Genomic DNA, 19,584 nt, shown 5'->3' on the forward strand with positions numbered 1-19,584 from the left:
GGGTAGTTTAATTCCTGGTTTAAATTTATTGAAATAGTACCATCATCTGTAAATAACTTCTTGTGTGTTTATTATGCAGTTAATGTCAGCATACTAGGCTTCTCTACCACAAAAAATTGAAAAGTCACCACGGCAGTGGTTCTATGTTAGCAGATAAAGTTTCTTCTAATATGTTATTATAAAGTTTTGTGGGTTTTCTTGAGTAGTGAAGTTCACAGTCCAAGCTGAAAGTTAACACACAGGGGATTGTGTTGGTATTTAACAACGTGCTGTAGTAGAGTAAAAATCGATCTTTCTCAGGTATAGGTAATGTATTCCCTTTGTTCAAGAAGTTAGAAATAATTGATGGGTAAGGTGATTCTAGTCAAAGGCATTCTTAAGCAGCAGGGAAACCCACTGTTCCTGGTAACTGACTGATTTATTTCTGCAGGCAAGCTGCAAGTGAACCATCATACTTGATCTATGAACTCTTGCTTAAATAGAAGAACTCTTGCTTAAATATTCTCACTGCAAGTGAGAATTCCTCGTATTCATGAATATGTTTTAGGGAAGATAAGATTTGTCGAACAGATAAGAAGTCCTTCCTTTTTTCTATAGATGGATGAGCAAAATAATCCGGAAAAACCCCATACCAGTCATCTGAATGTCTTTTTTTAGACTGTGACTTCTATCCTGATTTAAAAATATAATGAGTATAGGAATGTTATTAGAAAAAATAATATAATAATGTTTTCATGAAATATGTATATAGTTTCATGATCCTATATTAGAACATAATTCTTTTATTCAGAGAAATAATGTGCAGTGTGTGTTACGATTACATATATAAGAATGGATTTTATTTAAGATATTTATTAATAAACTTAAACCTTTCCTTTTTAAGGGAGCAAGTATATCAGAAATTAAGAAACAGTACCGTGCACTATCGCTAAAATACCATCCAGATAAAGGAGGAGATGAAGTTATGTTCATGAGGATTGCTAAGGCCTATGCGGCGTAAGTTTCTTTTTTGCTCATAAAAAAATGGGAATGTAATATTACGGGGAGGGAATCCTTTGTGATAATAGCAAGGATGGCCGAAGCAGACAGGAAAAAGTGTATTTGGATATGGAATGCAAGTCAAAACATGTCTCAGTTAGTTCAGTGCGTGTTTCTCTGTACCTGTTAGGAAGGATAATTTGTTTTGAAACTGTCAGAATGCTATAAGGTGTTTCATCTTTGTTTCAAACTTCTGTGTCAGCTAGGAAAAAATGTTTCCAATGCAACACATGTTAAATCTTAAAGATGACAAAGAACAAAATGGGTGTTATGGTTTTTAACCAACCAACCCTGTTGCAGCAGTTTTGAAGCAATGCTTAGAAAATAAATACACTGTTCATTTCATCTGGTGATAAAGCCAAGGAGTGACAGACAGCATTTTAACTCTGTTCCCGTCTAGTGACAAAGATGTTTCATTCTGACTCAGTTTTCTCTCATCTTACCCATCTCCCGTTCCATTTGCACTTGCCTTACAGTCCTGATTTTTTATATGGTGACTGTTTCACATTACCTGTGTAGTTCTTAAAAGCTGAATCCTTGAATCTTCTTTTCCTCTTAGAGTATTTTTTGGTCTTGTGTCTACTTACAGCTTTTTTTTTTTTTTTTACTATCTGAAAGAAGATATCTTATATTAGAATTTGGTATAAAGGAAATCTCTCTTTATTGATTTTTTTTTTTTTCCCATGATCAAGATGTGGTTTGGGTTTTGTAATGCTGTTCATACATGGAATGTCAATACAGCTTTATAATCTTTTCTAGTCTAAATGATCATCTGTCAGAGTCCAGTAGTCTCTGCTCAGGTTCTTTTAGATATTCCACATGTGGAACGTTTAATATCAAATCTGCTTAGAAGACAGTTAATGTGATACGTGATCTCTGACTTAGTGGAGCGATAGATTTGTGTTGTGTCTTTAGTATATTTTAGTATATTTTTCAAGTTAGACTTTGCAAAATACAGGAATTGCAATACACGGTTCATTCACGGTACCAATGTGATTCCAATTACCAGTGTCATACATTCACTGTCACAATGCTGGGTGTCCCCAGGTGATGGGAAGGCATGTGTGGGTTGAGCCTGTTGTTGTCTTCAAAACTCTTGTGCTAGTTGTCTAGTTTTTAGACTCTGTTGGGCTGAGCCAGGTGTGTTCTCCCCCCTTGCTGGTCTCTCAAACTTGAGACATTCATACTTTGTACTTGAAGAAACATGTTGATAGGTGTTTTGTCTAAAACAAAGGCCACCTTTGTGTCCCCTTTGTGCTGAGATTGAGTCAGCTTCTTTGTAGCAAGCTGTGCTGAATCACTGTGGTCACTCAGTGGCACGGCACACTGCCCTTGCCCATCCCTCTGAGCCTTCTTCCATTGTAGGGATTCAATGGGTCAGTCACATCATCGAGAACCTAGGAAGTTGCTGATTTCTGCTTTGAAGTCAGTTGTCTGTGTGGCTGACCTTATTGAGAGTCCTGTTTGGGGCAAGGTGAGAAGGAGAACCAACACCATGCTCACTTGAGCAGTTTTGAAATCATATTTCTGCTTAAACACATCTGTAATCACTATGAAAGTCTCTTCAATAGCAAATTCTGGTATGACTTTCTGAACTCCTGAAACATTTAAATTATTTGCTTTGCAAGCTAGCACTCAAATGCTTGGTGCTACTGTTTGATACTTTGAAGGCCAGTGCAAGGGCTGTGGTGGAGGCATACCTTGAAGTAAATGATGGTGAAGTTCCTAAGCCATGCTGTCTTGAAAGAATATAAAATTTACCCATGAAATGAGTCTGATTGTCAACAAATGTGAGACTCAGAAGTGATCAGCCTGGTTCATTCACTGGGTTTCTTCCATGAGACAAAATCTTCCATATAGCAGATGCATAGTATTTTGTTTTCTAAAGCAATATTCTTCCTTCTAGTAACAGGGATTCTGTTGAGATGGCATACTATTGCCAAGAAACTGGCATTCCAGAACAGGCACAGAAACTGGAAGATTTAGAATGTAGTGTCTTGTTTAAGAAGAGAGAATTAAATTATGCAACGAGGGAGTCCCAGGGGGAAAAAAAACCAAAACCCAAGAACCAAACACATGTTGTCAAAGGCTAACAGTGTAGAATACAATCATTAAAGGCCCATACGGACCACTTGTGCTCTGTCAATTAATCTTTCATATTCACCTTCCTTCCAAAAACCCCAGAACATTTCCAACCTCTGTTGTCTTTCAGAATTTGCTATACTGTAACCTGGCATCAAAAAGTGCTCTTTGCTGATGAGTATGCACTCACTCTCGTGAAAGGGAGATGTGATTGTTCTGTTTCCTGCACATGCATCTTGCGTGTCTGATTTCTTTTCCTGTCAGACTGATAAAAGAATTTGCCTGTGTATTATGAAGGAATACAGTAGTATTGTTTCATATTAGATTTCACACAGAAAATAGCAAAATCTGTTTAGCTTGCCCAGCCATCTTAAAAGAATAGTACAAATAGCACATTTTAAAGTTTCTGTATGTTAATGATTTAGAGAAGTATCTTTACTTCTGTACTAACTTTATATCTCTTCTCGTAACTAGTTTAACTGATGAAGAATCACGAAAAAATTGGGAAGAATTTGGTAATCCAGATGGACCACAAGGTAAGAATTATGAATGATAAATTTTATATATTGAGAGCTAATATCTGATCAGTTGATTAGTATTCAGTTCTTTATATGGTTATATATGATAACTTTCTCCTGTGATTTGAAGCAATGCATCTTATCAATACTTTACTTGTCAAACTGGCTCTGGGGTGGTGGTGGCATGGAAAAACAGGAAAGAGTTTGCTTTCATATTTCTCAAATTTCATATTATGTTAAAAAGAGAAGGGTTATTTTTTGACTACTTGGCTACAGTAGGTATCTAGAGAGACTTGCCAATGTTCATGGAGGTATAAGCAAAAAATGGAATAATACTTACCAGACACTTGTCAATTTTAAACCTTTCTTGGTATTTATGACCAAATATTATAGATGTATATTGAAAAATAAACAACTAGCAATAATGCAATGAACACGCTTTGAAGGGATGTACATTGAAATAAATACTGTATGCACATTGGCCTTCCATTTACTGAAAGCAGTACTATTTGAGTGCCTGTGCCTCCTTCATCTTGAGGAGTTGAGGTGATTATCCCATTGTAGATTGTTCCTGGGCAGGTAGCTACATTAAAATAATCCTGATGATGGTGCGTTGAAGTTGTACAGTAGGTGATCCAAAATAAAACAATTTAAGACTGAAAGTTAGTAGTTTTTTTCCCTGTTTGCAGTTGCCTGAGTTGCTTATAAAACATTTTTGTGACTGTTGTTTAAGTGGCTATTACAAGCAAAATTGAAACCTGCCATTTGTTAGGGCAGGCTTCCATAGATCTGTGCTGTTGATGCCCTATAGTTTGAGGGGCTAAGTGTTTAGTACGTATCTATGTGAGATGAGTTACAGCCAGCTTGGAAGTAGTAAATGGGATTTGTAACTTAATTATGAAATTATAATGAAGTGAGGGAACTCTGTGTTGTAAATTCTTCTTGTGAATTCTATCCATTCAACATGGGAAATTAATTTTTAAAGGAAAAAAAAACAGCCCCAGCCCTTGAACCAGTGTGTCAAAGAAACAAAAAAGAAATCTTCCCTCTCCCTTCAAAAAAACCAGCTCTGCCAACAGTCTGACAAAGGCATTTTTGATCGACTAAGGTGGTGGTTAACTTTCTGTAACCACTGTGTTTTGTAACATAGCAGGTTTCTTTCAGCTCCTAGCTTCTTGTGGTTCCCTAGCTGTGCAAGTAGGAGGTCTCTGTCCCTCTTGCTGCAAAATAAAAATAAAATCTTTTGTCAGAAATAGTCTTAATATTAGCAAAATGGTACTTTAAGTTTTAGACCAGTATACGCACAAATAGCTTTCCTAGGACTTTTCTCAATGTTAAATTGTTTTTTACATCCACAAACTAATAACTTAATGTTGCCAAGGCATAGGATTTCAAGTTCAGCAGTATGTCAGCGTCCTTGAATGGACCTGAGGCTGTGACTTAAAAGAAAACTCTGCCAAAAGTTGAGAATTTAAAGGCATGAAGATGATTGTGCGATTGGCTCAGTGATTGTTTTCACAAACTTAAGGGACTTTGGATTCCCGGAGGGCAAAATTAAATGATACTTCGATAGGGCAGCAGTTCATACTGTGTGTGAAGCAGCCTCCTTTTCTGAAAACTCTGTCCCAGACTACAGTGAAATTAGAGTTCTCTGCTTTATTTCTAGACCTCTCATTACTGCTTCATCTGAAGAGTAGGAGAAGTCCCTTAAATTTTCTCTCTCCCTCCTCAATTCTGTAATGTTCTTTCTTTCAATGTCCCACTTGGAAATGTTGGGAGCTTTCTAATTTAATGAAATTCATATTCTCTTAATTTCTACATCTGTAGCATAAAAATCTGTATCCAAGCTCCATACTCTAGTTTTCTAGTTCTGTATAGTCAAAGAATGGATATGGTCCCTTACAGAGGTATTTCCTGGGATGAGATGAAGCACATCCTGGTGTTAGACACATCTAACCAAGTTAAATTTGGTACATCCCGCCTCTGTGCCTAGCAGAGAGGAACAGTGAGCAGTATTCCTCTCTGTCCAACTGTAACTTAATGTGGTAAATTCACTGGGAATTATTTTGTTGAACTGCTGTGCTTGAGGTGTGGTTAAGTTTGTCAGATGTTTAATTTCAATCTCAACAAATTATAGTTTTCAATTTAATTATAAAACATTAGGCTTGTGCATAACAACTGTTTGTCTGAATTGATGGCTATCACGATCTGCTGGAAATAGTATCAGAATAGTATCTAAGTAAATAAGGATCCTAGTCTGTCCTTATTAAAGGCATTACTCCTCATTGATACCTGCTAGTACTGAGGAAAGCATGTTGTTTTCCTTTTAAGCAGATTCTAGAAATCTGTAGTCTTTTTTTTTTTTCTTCCACCCCTTCGTTTCATAGAACTTTCAGTATTGGGAAAGATAGTGTTTGCAAAATTTAATTTATTACCACTAAAGTGTCTGAAGACAAGCTATTTTATGCTATTCTGCATTCAGATCTGAATGCCACAGATGTTACTGTTGGAGAATCATGTCTTCCCCTTTGTGCAGCCTAACTCCTTTTGAATTGAAAAATGTTCCTTTCTCTTTCTTATCCATCACACAGAAATTTGAACTGACAGAGGGTTTTGTGTTTACAATTTACATCTTAACACACTTTCCTAAAGGTACAAACTAATAAAACTTCCCATAGAAGTCATTTACTCAGACCGTTTTCTTGTGTTTACTGAACTATATGTATTCAAACTGCTGAAAACTCTGCAATGTAAAACTCATAAATCTTTCAATCTGTGTAATCTTTTTTTTAAAATAGACAGACAATATTTATTAATATATATTTCACTGCAATATGTTAAGCTAAAATATTTGGTATTTCAGATGTTGTATTTAAGTCTTGTTATTTTATTGCATACTTGAGTGTGTTTCTAATAAGTTTCTTGATTTTGCTATATTTGTTAAATTTTTGCTTATTGAAGTGGTAAACATGAAGATTTTTTGTAGGTTGGTTGTTTTGTTTGTTTGTTTGTTTGTTAGGCATAATGTGACTTTAGCATTGTTCTTTAATATTTTATAGTGAATTTATTTTCTTTCATCCTGCAGCCACAAGCTTTGGTATAGCTTTGCCAGCTTGGATTGTGGATCAGAAAAATTCAATTTTGGTGAGTCAGCTTACTTAGCTTAGGATTTTAAGGTGAACTTTCAAGTGTTCACCTTAAAACGTTTGTGCCTCATACTGCACATTTTTAGTCTAAACACGTAGTTAATAATACTTTGGTCCAAATGCATATCTTTGAAGCAAATTTCAAGAGTCGTAAGTATTAGAGTAGCTTAAATCTAATGTTTTAGAGTATTAATATGCTTGGAAGGGTCTTATTCCAATGATAATGAGGCTGTACTATGGTCACCCCTGTTACAAAGTGTGTGTTTGCTGTTGCAAGAAAACACACATGGAACTGTTTCCTAGGTTTCTGTAGTTGCATTTGGTTTGCTAGTGATGCTATAATCATACAGGGACTAAATGTTGTATCTGTTGCATTTGTTGCTCTAAGGTATTTGGCTTAACCATTTGATTTCTTCCTGTCCACTGCATCACAGTTTAGCTGCCAACTTTTTAATTATTAAAGAAACTGTCCTGAGACAATGCATGAATCATTTAAAAGATTACTCACACTAAACTGATACTCCTTATTTAAACCCTACCCATCTAATTATATTACTTGTAAGTTGTTCTTCAGAAATGATGACAGGTATTATGCAATAAACTTGCATTAATTTGTAGTAGGCTTGTGGTAATAATACTTGACTGTATTTTAGAATAAAGATTAAACAGGTACCTAATGCAGTGTATTTCTTATTTTTTCCTCTAGGTTTTGTTTGTATATGGATTAGCATTTATGGTTATTCTTCCAGTTGTTGTGGTAAGTATTATCTGATTAATATTCTACCCTCTGTAAGCAAGCAGTAAACAAAGCTGTCTTGGATATAGAGTTGCTAATTCTTACCTTTCATGGAGGGAGAGTGCAAGTGAGCCTTTTTTTAATGCATGTGTTTTTTTTTATTGTGAAAAAAGTGTAACTACTGTAGAGTTTCCAGAAAAATGCAGTGCCACGATAGAGAGGGAGCTGCAGGGAAAATATTAGATATCACAAAAGTTACTTAGTTATGTAATCTGTCTTGTATCTTCTTTCATTCGTCTGAAGAAAATTAATATGAGCGGATGAGCTCAAGAGGATATTCAGTGGTGTTACAGTAGAACCAAGACTGAGATGTCTGTAGCTGGTGGTGCTAGAATAATTACTGCATGTGGAACAGGTTGTTGATTTGATTTCTCCTGGCTGGCTTTGTTTTCATAACTTCAGTTTTTATTGATCTTCTGTACACCATGAGATGTCTGCCCTTGAGATTTCTTTGTGTGAGGAATCAATTGCTAGATGAGTGTTATTTCAGGGATTGGGTTTGCCCTACAGTACTGTTTTTGAACAGTGTTCCTTATCCAGTGATTGTGCATTTGGGGTATGGCATGAAGAAAGACTCAGAAAATTGACACCCAAAACCCTTCATGTTCTGGGGAAGAAGACTTGCATTTGAGAAAGTGTCCTGAGGTCTTGGCAGCTGCATGCATCAATGTGTGCGGAAATTCAGCCAGACATTATCCCTTCACTTTGAGTCTTTCTGCGTAATTGAAGATTTAGTGTAGAAAATTGCTGAAATCACCACATTCAAGTTGTTGAATAAGATGTCTAAAATCCAGGGTGCAATGTCTACCTGTTTTTCATGTCTCTCCTTTTAGGTTTCAGTTGGTGTCTGTTGATGCTTTTTTGCATACATGTACTTTTAGTGATTTATACCAGGTTTGTCATAGCTCAAGTGAAAGTGAACATCCTTTGTGTTGGTACAAAGAAATGTTCTGAGCACAGAAAAAAAATTTGCCTCTTTCTGCCCCATACCAGATGTAGGATTCTACATTCAGACTTGTCACTGTAAATTTCTTTTATAGTCAGTGAAGAGGAATAGTCATTTTTATGGAGCAAGTTATTTTATCATTTCATTCTAAAGTAGACATACAAGATGATTCATACTTTTAATGGGCCCCTTTCTCTTTTATGAATCAATAAAGAAGTGGAAGTTGATGACAATGTAGTCATCCTATAGTTGATAGACAACTAAAATAAAGTAAGGCTACTTGGACCCTTTGAATCCAGATCAACAAAAAGGAAAATACTGATATGTAGTTCTTTCCAGACCTCCACTGACCTAAATAATATTCTGTATATGAGGTAAGAGACATGAGCTACATCAGAAGCAGTTAGGGCAGCTTCTTTCATGTAGATTTGGACTAGCTGTAGTTACATTTTTCTTCCAATATCTGTGCTTAGACAAAAATTTGATATCTGTGGGATTGTAATCGAAATTTTTCTGCAGAAAAACTTCTTATGAAGTTGTGTACTGTTTTGTGTCAGGGTTCATCTATTCATAGAAGAATCAAACTTAATTTATTTAGAAGTTTGTGGGGAGCCAGTCTTATAACATTTCCTAAATAATTAAGTAGATTGCACAGTTCTTGCTATAGTTGCCTATTAAATTAATAGTAGTAAGCATCACTTACTATTTTAATGCTTGTTCTCTTCCCTTATGGTAAACTTAACAACAGATTGAGAAGTATCTTCAAGGTTTTTTCTCATGTTAAGTGAGCTTTGGTTACAGGGAGAAGTTTAATAAACAGACTGCAGTTTATAACCCATCACACCATTTTTCTGAAAATATATTACAGAGTACAATCACTGTAGAGTGAGTTCCATAATTTCAGGCACTGGTGTAATGCTAGTTATTCAATTCTTGGAGTGTTGCTGAAGGTTTGGAAAACTTTTTCTGTCTATCTGAAGGCATATGGCTTAATTCTGAAAATGTACAGCAAGAGCACTGTGCTGCCTCCAGATTCCTCTTCTCAGAAGTGTTTTCTGATTAGATTATTTAAATTTTTTTTTCCAGATTTTCTCATAGTGAAATAAATCTCATATTTGTTCTTGGTTTGGCTTTGGTCTGACTAAAATGAGTTTGATTTGAATGCTGTGTTGCACTCTAAGGATTTACCATGTATATAGAGAGTGGTAAATCTTATGATGGTTTACTGATGATTTACTCTTTAGTGAGTTCACTAAAACAACATCAGAAATAACCAAAGCCGTGTATATGTGTGCAGCTTTATATCCTTGGGGGAATTCCCTAGGCTAGAGGTCATCCAAAAACATATAGCATCAGATTCTCTCAGATGAATTTATCACTGTGCTTTTAAAATTTGTGTCAGCAAATGTTTTTTTTCATTTCCCTCTCCTTTCGGAAATTTAATTGGCCTTAACATTGGTAAAGTCAGTTGGGCTGAGTTACCTGATTGTCAACAGACATGAAGTCATCCAGTTTTGTGGTGTTTCCATATATCTGACCTCGGCTTGTTCTTGTTGAATGTCTCAGGGTTCCTGGTGGTACCGATCAATACGATATAGTGGAGATCAGATTCTCATTCGGACAACTCAAATATATACATATTTTGTCTATAAAACACGGAACATGGACATGAAACGTAAGTAAAAGGCATCTTGCAATGCCAATGTGCTCATCTGGAAATGTCAGTCTGCTGATTTTTAAATACTCCTACTTTATAAGCCTTTGTTAGGTTAAAATAATGGTTCTGGTTCTTCTAGAGTGTTTTTAAAACTTCATTTTGTTTCAGAGGAAGAGTACTCTCTAAGAAGACTTAAGTATTTGGGAGAGGGAGTTGTATAGATCTATATTTATGTCCATCTATACATTAAAAAAAAGAAAAAAGGATATTGCATGTTGGGAGAAACATGCTGACCTGCCTGTAGCCCTCAGTTACTATGTGGCCACTAGAAGCCAACCTCTATCTGTGTGGGTTTTTCTGTTAGTGTAACAAAATAGGCTTTGGGATTTTTCTAGGAGCTGTCAGAAAAAATTTATATTCATAAAGAATGAAATAGCATTTCTAGTTCTCTATTATTACTTGTTATATTAGAGCTAAATTTCTGATTAAAAATTTTGCTATCAATTTCATGTTAATTTATTACTTGTTTGTAGTTTTCAATATACTTATTTTTCTTCTCTACTCACTTTTAAAGAAATTAAAAACCCCTTTTTCTGGGGAAATCTGCTGATGCATTATGTTGGTGCAGAATTTTACCTTTCGATTTGGGGGCTGGCGTGGCCCTGAAGAATCAGCATAGTACTAGATAGTTCTAGATTGTATTTAACTAGATTGCTTGCTTAGAGCAATTGAAAAACAGAGTAGAAGAGTCCCCAAAACCTTCTAAAAAGGTTCATTAAAATATTTTCTTACTCCTTTGAATTGCACTGTTGTTCAACTTCAGATTTGCTGGAAGAGTGCTGAAATCTGCTCTTTGATACATCCTTTTCCTACTGAGCAGAAGTGCTTCACAGACAATCCAAGAGGTGTAGGAGATAAGAGTATGGAAATATGTTAGCCTTCTACTCACAGCACACATGGATTAATGTGTGGGATTAGTTCAGACCAGTTTATATTCTTTATAAATCTTATTCTTTATAATCTTATGTTTTTTTCTCTCTCCAGCTAGGTGAGAAAGGAGGAATTGGGAGAATAGGTGAGACGTTAGAAGCTTAGGGAGATCACTTCAAACCTGGTCTCTTCTTTCTCCAAGCTTGTTGTCAACAGTAGATTATTTCATGTTGAACCTTGCTCAGAACCATAGCTTCGAGGCTTGCCTTATCTCTCCTACAGATTTGGTTAAAAAGCCAAAGGTTTAAGTGGCCTTATTTAGGGACTTAACACTTTCAGGTAGTCCTGGAATCAGAGGCAGGTCAGGTTTCTTTATACTGAGGTCTGTTGTGCAGTCTGAATTAAAAATGAGGTGCAGCTGAGGTGGCTTAGACAAACCACACAGTGATCAGGTAAGGCTTGGTTGTGAATTCCACAGTGGTGTGGTATCAGTGAAAAACTCAGGGCTTAAATCTGGGCAAATGTAGTCAAACTGGGCTAGTGAAATGGTGGGACAGACCTGCATGACTTGCCTTCTTTAAGGTATCTTTTCAGGCAAACTTTTTAAAATTTTCTTTCCTGAGGATCCACAGTTGTTGATCTTAAATAATAAGAAGATATTTATAGTTGTCTGAAACTCTTCAATATGCTTTGCTCAGGAAGTGAATAGATAATCGAGAGTGGAAATGAAAATTGATGCTCAGGGAACTTGACTCATTTTTAGTAGCTGGAATTCACTGGGCACTGCAAGTAGGCATAAATAACTTTGATTGCTCAGAAGAAAACTTGCTCAAAATTTAAGAAAGAAGCTTGAGTAAGTATTGCTGAAAATGTTATTTTAACTGGAGCAAACGATTCCCTGAGCTTTCTCTGACTGTCTATGGGTGAGCAGTCTTAGACGTTCATGAGCAGACTGATGTTACGATGGGACTAAAATACCCAGTTGTGTAGGACTTTTGTCTTAATTACATGACAGATTGTTTTGAGTTAGTATGAATTTTCCTAATCACATTAGGAAAAGGGCAGTCCCTCATCCCTGTGCAATTTTTGGCAGGGATATTTACTGAACTGCTTTTCTAATAATTAAAAGAATTTTTTGGGGTGAATTTTCAATGCTTACTGAACAGAAAATTGAGTTGAAATTTTATCCTTTCTGCCTCCCCCTTTAGTACACATCATCATACTGCTGCAGACATATGGATTGCTGAGAGGAATGGTTCTGTGAGCATGCAGTAGTAGTCAAACTGCTTTGCAGTGATGTCTGCTAGTCCTAAAGAAACCTAATTTTGTTTTTGTGAAGACATTTAGTGTCAAATGCTGGACTTGATGCCGTGCAAAATGGAGCATTGAGTGATCTCCTTTGTCTCGTGCCAGGCATTGATTCTTTTGTCCTTTGCCCTGTGGCAGTACTTACTGATCCACTAGAGAATGTGGGTATTCATGGTTGTTGGAGGAAGAGTGGGAGTAAGTTTTATGGCTGAAGGTTCTGAAGAATCAGTCGATGGCTTAGGATGCTGTTGACATTTTCTTTGTCTGACTCCAATTATCTTTGCAGGGCTTATCATGGTTTTAGCAGGGGCATCTGAATTTGATCCTCAGTACAATAAAGATGCAACAAGCAGACCAGCAGACAACATCTGGATACCACAGGTCAGTTATATCAGATGTTCAATAAATAACTGACCCCTTCAAGGGAAGAGGGAGATGGTGCTTCTAAGTGACCAGCTGACAGAATTCAAGTTCTCAAAGCATTATTTTTACTGAGATATAACTGTATCCCTTTAGAAATAGGAATTAGAAGCTAGACTTGTCTTAAACTTTTTAAAAGAAAAGATAACATTAATTGGTACTAATGCTTATTTTAAATGGAATCAGTTTGGTATATAGACTGCTGGGTTCAGCTTTTGGGGAAGGGTAAACTAAATAAAAGATTAGAGTGTCAGTCCTTACAAATTTTGAGTACTGATATAAGGAGGTAATCACTCTTTGATAAGGTTCTTTTAAATCATTACCACAGATCTAGTTGAGTATGTTAATACTGAAATAAAATTATTATCCAATGTCTGAATTAATAATGTCTTGAAATATTATAAAGATTCCTCCACGAATGTCTGTTCCCCTCTGGTTTCCTTTTATATTCTTTTCCACTTGGTGTTTCCAACAGAGATGCCATAGTGCATACTGTGGCAAATAATTATTACTAGCAGAGTTTTAGGTAGTCTTATTTATCAGGAACTAACACTTGGCTTTTAAGAAGTTTAAAGCACAGTATCCAAATGCTCCAATGAAAATGTTTTGAATTGGCAAAAGGAGGGGAGGTAGTCTCACAGATTTAACCTTTTATGCACACAATTGAATTTTCTTACTGTAAACATATTTTCATGACCTAAACATAAAGAAAATAGACCGAGATACCTCTTTACTTAGTTGTCTTGGTCTCTTTTACAAATTCTTTATGATGCTGTAGACTTGAAGAGTAGGAAATGGAAAGGTGAGGTTTTTCAGCAGTCGTGGCAAAAGATTGGAAAAGATCACCTTGATCATCAGTTCTTTTCCCATGCTGTTGCAAGCATTGGCATTTTGCAAGCCCTTTACATTTAATCATTCATTATTTAAAAGGGAGTCAAGTCTTCTATAACCATATCCTGCTGAGAAGCTGTTCCAGAACTTGCCGTTCTAGTGGTTAGGAGTCTTGTTTGTGACCAATTTATAGCCTTGGTTTCTATCATCACTATTCTGGAGTCAAAATGATTCTTGCTGTCTGTCCTCAATGCATCTATAGACAGAAGCAATAGCCCATTAGTTATCTTTTTGTCTTTATTTTGCTAAACTGGAAAAGCTGCTGTCTTTTATTCCCCTCTGTTCCAAAAGGCTCTTTATTTCCCTCCTCCTGCTGCATGCTGAAAGGGGTACTGTTCCCCGGCAGTATATTTCTAACTTGTACATTATTTTTAATTTGCTTAGAATTTTCCACAGTTTTCTATGTGAAGTCTTAGCAGTGCCTTAGTCAGTGGCATTGAATACTGTTCCTGTATAGCTTTCAGTATGCTGTTGTCCACAACTGTTTCATATGGTGGTTAATACAATTAGAGTGGGATCTCAATGTTTTCTGGATTTCCCTTGTCATAGGGTGTCTCTGTTTTCCAGCTAACAGGCTTCTGTCTTTGAGCTGCAGTTCTTGTTAGTATGCACATTTATTGCATTTTATACCATTGGATTTTGTTCCCTTTCTAAAGCTCCAGTAATCACTGTCATCTATGTTCTGGGTTTTTTTTCTGAATATATGGCAGTACGATTCTCTGAAGCATCAATACAGAAGGGTATTGCTAATAATTTTTGTTAGTGTATGCTTTTGGGGCCATCATCATTGTTCCCATTTTTATTTCACTATTTTATCCTCAAACCAGTATTGATAGTTTTTACAAAGTTTTCTTATCAAAGTTTTACTACTCTTGGTCTAGTGTTATACCAGGATGTTCTTAAGATCTTTTTTCAAGAGTGGGGAAGACTGGTCAGAGGTTATTGTAGCTTAGTTGTTGATACCCAGACTTCTTGGCTGGAGATTTTGAAATCTCTGTCTCTCCTCAGGTAACCTTTTGACCTAAAAAGTGAAACTTCTGGACCATATATTGGTGCTACTTTATCTAAACTCCTGTTACTCAGACCTATTTGAGCTGTGGGTCTTGGTCTGGTTGGGATCAAAAAAGGTCATCCTGACTAAAGAACACCACTCTTTTTTCAAGTTGGTGCAGTTTATAAGCAAGTTAAAATACTTGATCTTCAGCCTAAGGGATTTCAGCCTTATAAACCTCCTCCCTGTAATAACTGAGAGTGTTTCTGAGGAGGTTTGCTGTGTCTTAGATGGGTGAAAGGTCTCAAGGTCATGCTGTTGCTTGTGTGTATTGAGTTTAATGTAAATACCTTAGAAGTATGGTTGAGTCTAGTAAACCTTGGCAATAAGTTGAGATTTAAAAAATATTTATCTACCAATACAAATTTACTTAAAGCTATTCAAGATAAGTTTCTTACTACCCCCTTTTATCCCCCCTCATTTCCACATTGAAACAATGCATATAAAGACACTTCTTGACTTTGTGAAGCTGGGTTATGAATAAAAAGGGTAAATGTTTATCTCTACAGAAATTTCCAGGGAAAAGTTACTTAAAGGCTTGCTTTTGTGAACATCTTTTTTTTCCTTGTAAACTGTCTTGTATTTGCTTCTCTTTAGCAACAAAATAGCTGTTTGTGTTTGACTATTTATTTTAGCTAATCAGAGAAATTGGTGGCATAAATTTAAAGAAGAATGAGCCTCCTCTCACCTGCCCTTACAGTCTGAAAGCCAGAGTTCTGTTGTTGACTCATCTTGCCCGGATAAAAGTTCCTGAGGTCCTTGAAGAAGGTAATGGCTTTTCCCCTAATCAGATACTGTTGGAAACAGAGCAAGATGTGGCATGCTACAGTATTTATGATTCTTGTCCATTAAAGAGTTGAATGAATCTCTGCTTAATAGCCTCTATGCAGGCAGGGTACTTAGTTTTTCAACTTTAATGACTCTTTAGAACATTTACTTAGTATTTACTCATTCTCATGGCAGCCCTGTAATACTGATATCTTGGTTTTTAATGCCTTTGGCTGCAAATGGCTTAGATAAACTTTTTTTATCTTTGTAATAGGGTAAAAGGTAAAACAAGTGAAGTTTTTTTGCTTTTCAGAGCAAAGAAATCCAAGACAAGCATAATGCTGCTCTCTATAACATTTCCATGTGTGTTTTTGGAGTTTTTTAGCCCACTCTGTGAAACAAAGATGATAAGATGAGAACTATCTAACAGTTACCTGTGAGCTTCAGTTTGTGCTTTGGAATTTTTTGTACTTGTAAATATTCAAACTGAAATGTTCCTAAATGCAGTTCTTAAGTTTAAACCATGAAAGTAATTGTTTTAGGCTGAGAGATGTTCTACATTTTAGTGCAAATAAAAAAACAAACAAACAAAAAACCCCCGAGCAAAACAGGGAAGGTGCTTTGGTTCAAATTCTTCAGTTTCTTTCAAAAGAAAAATAATCAGTCTTACATAGTCATGAAAAATGTCTCATCTTCCTTGCCTGCTTAGTTACTGTTTGTACTTACAGCTTCACAGAACTGTATTCAAAAGTAGTTGCTCCTTCACAAATAATGTTTTTCCCCAAACGGGTGTTTCGCTTAAAATTTAAAATTCTCTTTTTTAACTCGTGATTACTTAGAGAATTCATGCTATTTTAGTATGACTGGTAAATTGTCAGTGCCATCCTGTTGCTTTTCCTAGTAGGATCTATTAAGTATTTCTTCATTTGGTGTGGAAGCTGGTATACAATATTTGTTTTCTCTTAGCACTTGCTTATTCCTGTTTTGTGGAGAAATGCTGCAGATGGATGTGTCAGTGAGCATAAAGTGGTATTTTCAGTAATACAAGAATGAGTAGGAGTGAAGACCACACCATTAAATGCCCAGTTCATGTAAACTGTCTAATTTTTTTTTCCCCGTAAGGTAGTACAGCATAATTGCAGCCAGTTTTATCTTGCAGATCAGCAGTTTATCCTTAAAAAGAGTCCTGCACTACTTCAAGAAATGATTAATGTGATCTGCCAACTAATAATAATGGCTCGAAGCCGGGAAGGTAAGAAAAGAAACTATAATTAAAACCAGTAAATATGTTTCTTCGTTGTAATACTTCATAAAGTCTTTGGTTCTTGAGGGAAACTTAACCTGTGATATTTAGAAATGCCTAAATACACTTTTGCTCCTTTTATTGCAATGAGAGAGTTCTCTATTTTGAGGATTGAAATGCTGCTGCCACTGCCAGGCTTTGCTCTGAAATCCTGAGTATGTGTGTTCTGCATGTAATTAATTCAATAAAGTTTCTCCTTAAATGCAATTGAAAACGTTTTCTTAAAGATCTGATGCATTTTCAGTAGCAAAGCACTTAGTATAAGACCTGTGTTCATCCATCTTTCCATTTGCACTTTTACAGTTTTTCCCTCCTCTTGCGAGTGCCACTTCTTTTTTAGATCATTTCTTTGCGATTACTTCATTGTTTGTTGCTCATATTTCTCCATTTCAGGATTCTGTACCATTTAACCTGCTATGTAGTTTTACTCTGAACTTGTAGGGCAGGTGATTAGCTGTAATTGCCATAGACATTACAATTTAATTGAAATGTAATATTTAAGCTTTTTTCTTTTCACTGTAAAAAGTCAATTGCTCTGAAGGCAGTTGCTTGCAATGTAAAGAAGCAAAGACTTGGATATCATTCCTTTATTGCAACAAAGATAGGCAAGGCTTTTTTTTTTACCCCAAACCACTGACCATTTTGTTTGCTGTCAAACAATACATATTGGTTGAACTTTACTAGACTAAAACTCCTTTGATGAGCGTTGATAGCCTCCTAACAAGAACAGTTTTGGGAAAGATATTTCCTAGCACCATTGCAAGCGGTGCTGGAAGTTGGGCTTCATAATAAAATAAAGTGTGAGAGGGGACATGAGCAGATAAGGATGTTGTGTCAAATGTGGATGTGCCTTTTTTGGTCTGTATAGTACTTTATAAAAAATACTTGAACCTTTGATACTGTAAAATACTTCAAAGCTCTGAAAGATGTCTTTTAAGATGAACTATGTATGTATTTGTAAATGCTTATTTTCTTTTGTGCAAAATGAAACCAAAATAATACAGCCAGAAGCTTATGTTATGCAACTGAAGTGGAAGTCTTGAAAAATTAAAAATACCTGTAGTTCTTCTAAAAGCTGAAATAAGATGCTGAGTGTAGTACAGAATACATGATATGCCTTGCAACCTAAATTACCTCCAAGTAGGTGTGTTCTTCTCCTCTAGTTCTGGACGTACATGGAGATAGCTTTTTAATATGAGAGTAAAATGATCATTTATAGATGCAGTGTTTTTAATAAATTGCTTTGAAGTTCCAGAAAATTTAGATTTTAGAGTAAATTGAAGTAAATAAACAGTTTTTTGGAAGACAGTAGTGTAAACTAATTTTCTGTTTGCATATGAAATGGAAGTGATGGTTATTTATAAACGAAATCTGAACAACTTCTACTGCTAACAATTTCTAGAGATCATCATGATCTCTTCCAGCCTCAGTGAGTCTGTGAAAGTGGAAGAGAATTTATAGCTGTCATTATGTAGAGTAGATTTGGAAAAAAAGGTAGGAATGTATCATAGGTGTAGTGGAGGACTTGTTGGGTATTTCTTTACAGCTTTTCTCAACATTATTTCCAAAGTTTGAAAGAGACAGTATTCAGAAATTTGGTCTTTGACCTAAAGCAAAATCACTGCTTTTACTATTTATCACTTAGCAAATGTAACACATTGACCCTATTTTTGATGACTTTACATGTAGAGAGAACTTTGCTGCCCTGCTAACTGTTGTTGGGAAACAATTGGAAATTGTAAATGTTTGGTTTTGTTTAGTTTTTTTTGTTGGGATGGATTTGGGTTTGTTTCCTTTTTTTCTGGTTGGTTTGGGTTTTTGTTGTTGTGGTTGTTTTGATTATTTTTTATGATATGAGTAAAATTGAAGTTAGATTTTGAAATTTTTGAGAGACTATTTTGTTTAAGTTTGTGTATATGCCAGCATAATTTTAAGTAGCTTAAAACTTAACTGCAGATGTTTTTGGGGTTAGTTTTAATTTTCACTTAAATCAGCCTTGACATGGTACATAAAATTATCACATTTTATAACTAGTTTTTCAGCAGACCTGATCTGTGAAAATACAAAGATGATGGCATGTGTTAATACTATCTAAAGAAAAATTTTGGGAACAGATCTTACTTCATGAAACCTAAGTTGGTGGTGGGATAAGGAGTCTCATTTTGTGCTGCATTTTTGTCTTTCAAATACCCTGAATTGTTTTTGTTATTATTATAAGCTTAAAAATATCTGCATCCATTTATGAATACTTTGTAATCCAGTCTTTTGAAGAAAAGCACTTGGGATGACTTTTCACCATCTTGGCACTTTGCTTTGTGGCATCCATTGCTTGCAACCACTGTTCTGTGGCAGTTAACTGATGGCTGATAATCAGCAGGTCTGAATTATTTTCATGGCTTCTTTGAGATCATCTTTAAGTATGATAAGTAGATAGCTGCCTTGTCAAGTGAGGGATTTCGCTGCCAAAAACATAGAATGTGCTCTAGTAACTGTCTGCAGAGAAGTTAGGCATCAGTTCAGCTGTCCAATCAAGGCACATTCCTTAATTCAAGTTGGAAGCTGCAGTGTAGTGTAGAGGTTGTGGTTTAACCCAGGTGTATACCATTCCTTCACAAGCAATTATTATTTGCATTTAAATTTGTGTTTGACTACTTTGATGTCATATGTTGGGTTTAAAGGATGGGTTTAGATAAGGAAGAAATTCTTCCCTGTGAGGGTGGTAAGGCACTG

General features: G+C 35.7%; 1 protein-coding gene across 1 annotated transcript in view; it reads left to right on the plus strand.

Annotated features, from left to right (window-relative positions):
- SEC63 (SEC63 homolog, protein translocation regulator) overlaps positions 1–19,584 on the plus strand; it is a 60,664-nt gene that overhangs the window by 22,417 nt on the left and 18,663 nt on the right. The window contains exons 4-11 of the mRNA XM_051792378.1: positions 884–996; positions 3,595–3,656; positions 6,724–6,782; positions 7,491–7,541; positions 10,093–10,201; positions 12,708–12,802; positions 15,419–15,551; positions 16,711–16,803. Of these exons, the coding sequence (XP_051648338.1) occupies positions 884–996; positions 3,595–3,656; positions 6,724–6,782; positions 7,491–7,541; positions 10,093–10,201; positions 12,708–12,802; positions 15,419–15,551; positions 16,711–16,803 (715 nt within the window). The remainder of the gene's footprint in view (positions 1–883; positions 997–3,594; positions 3,657–6,723; positions 6,783–7,490; positions 7,542–10,092; positions 10,202–12,707; positions 12,803–15,418; positions 15,552–16,710; positions 16,804–19,584) is intronic.

Source organism: Manacus candei, unplaced genomic scaffold, assembly GCF_025592945.1.
Source record: "Manacus candei isolate 608988 ecotype Guabito, Panama unplaced genomic scaffold, ASM2559294v1 h1tg000034l, whole genome shotgun sequence".
Classification (NCBI taxonomy): domain Eukaryota; kingdom Metazoa; phylum Chordata; class Aves; order Passeriformes; family Pipridae; genus Manacus; species Manacus candei.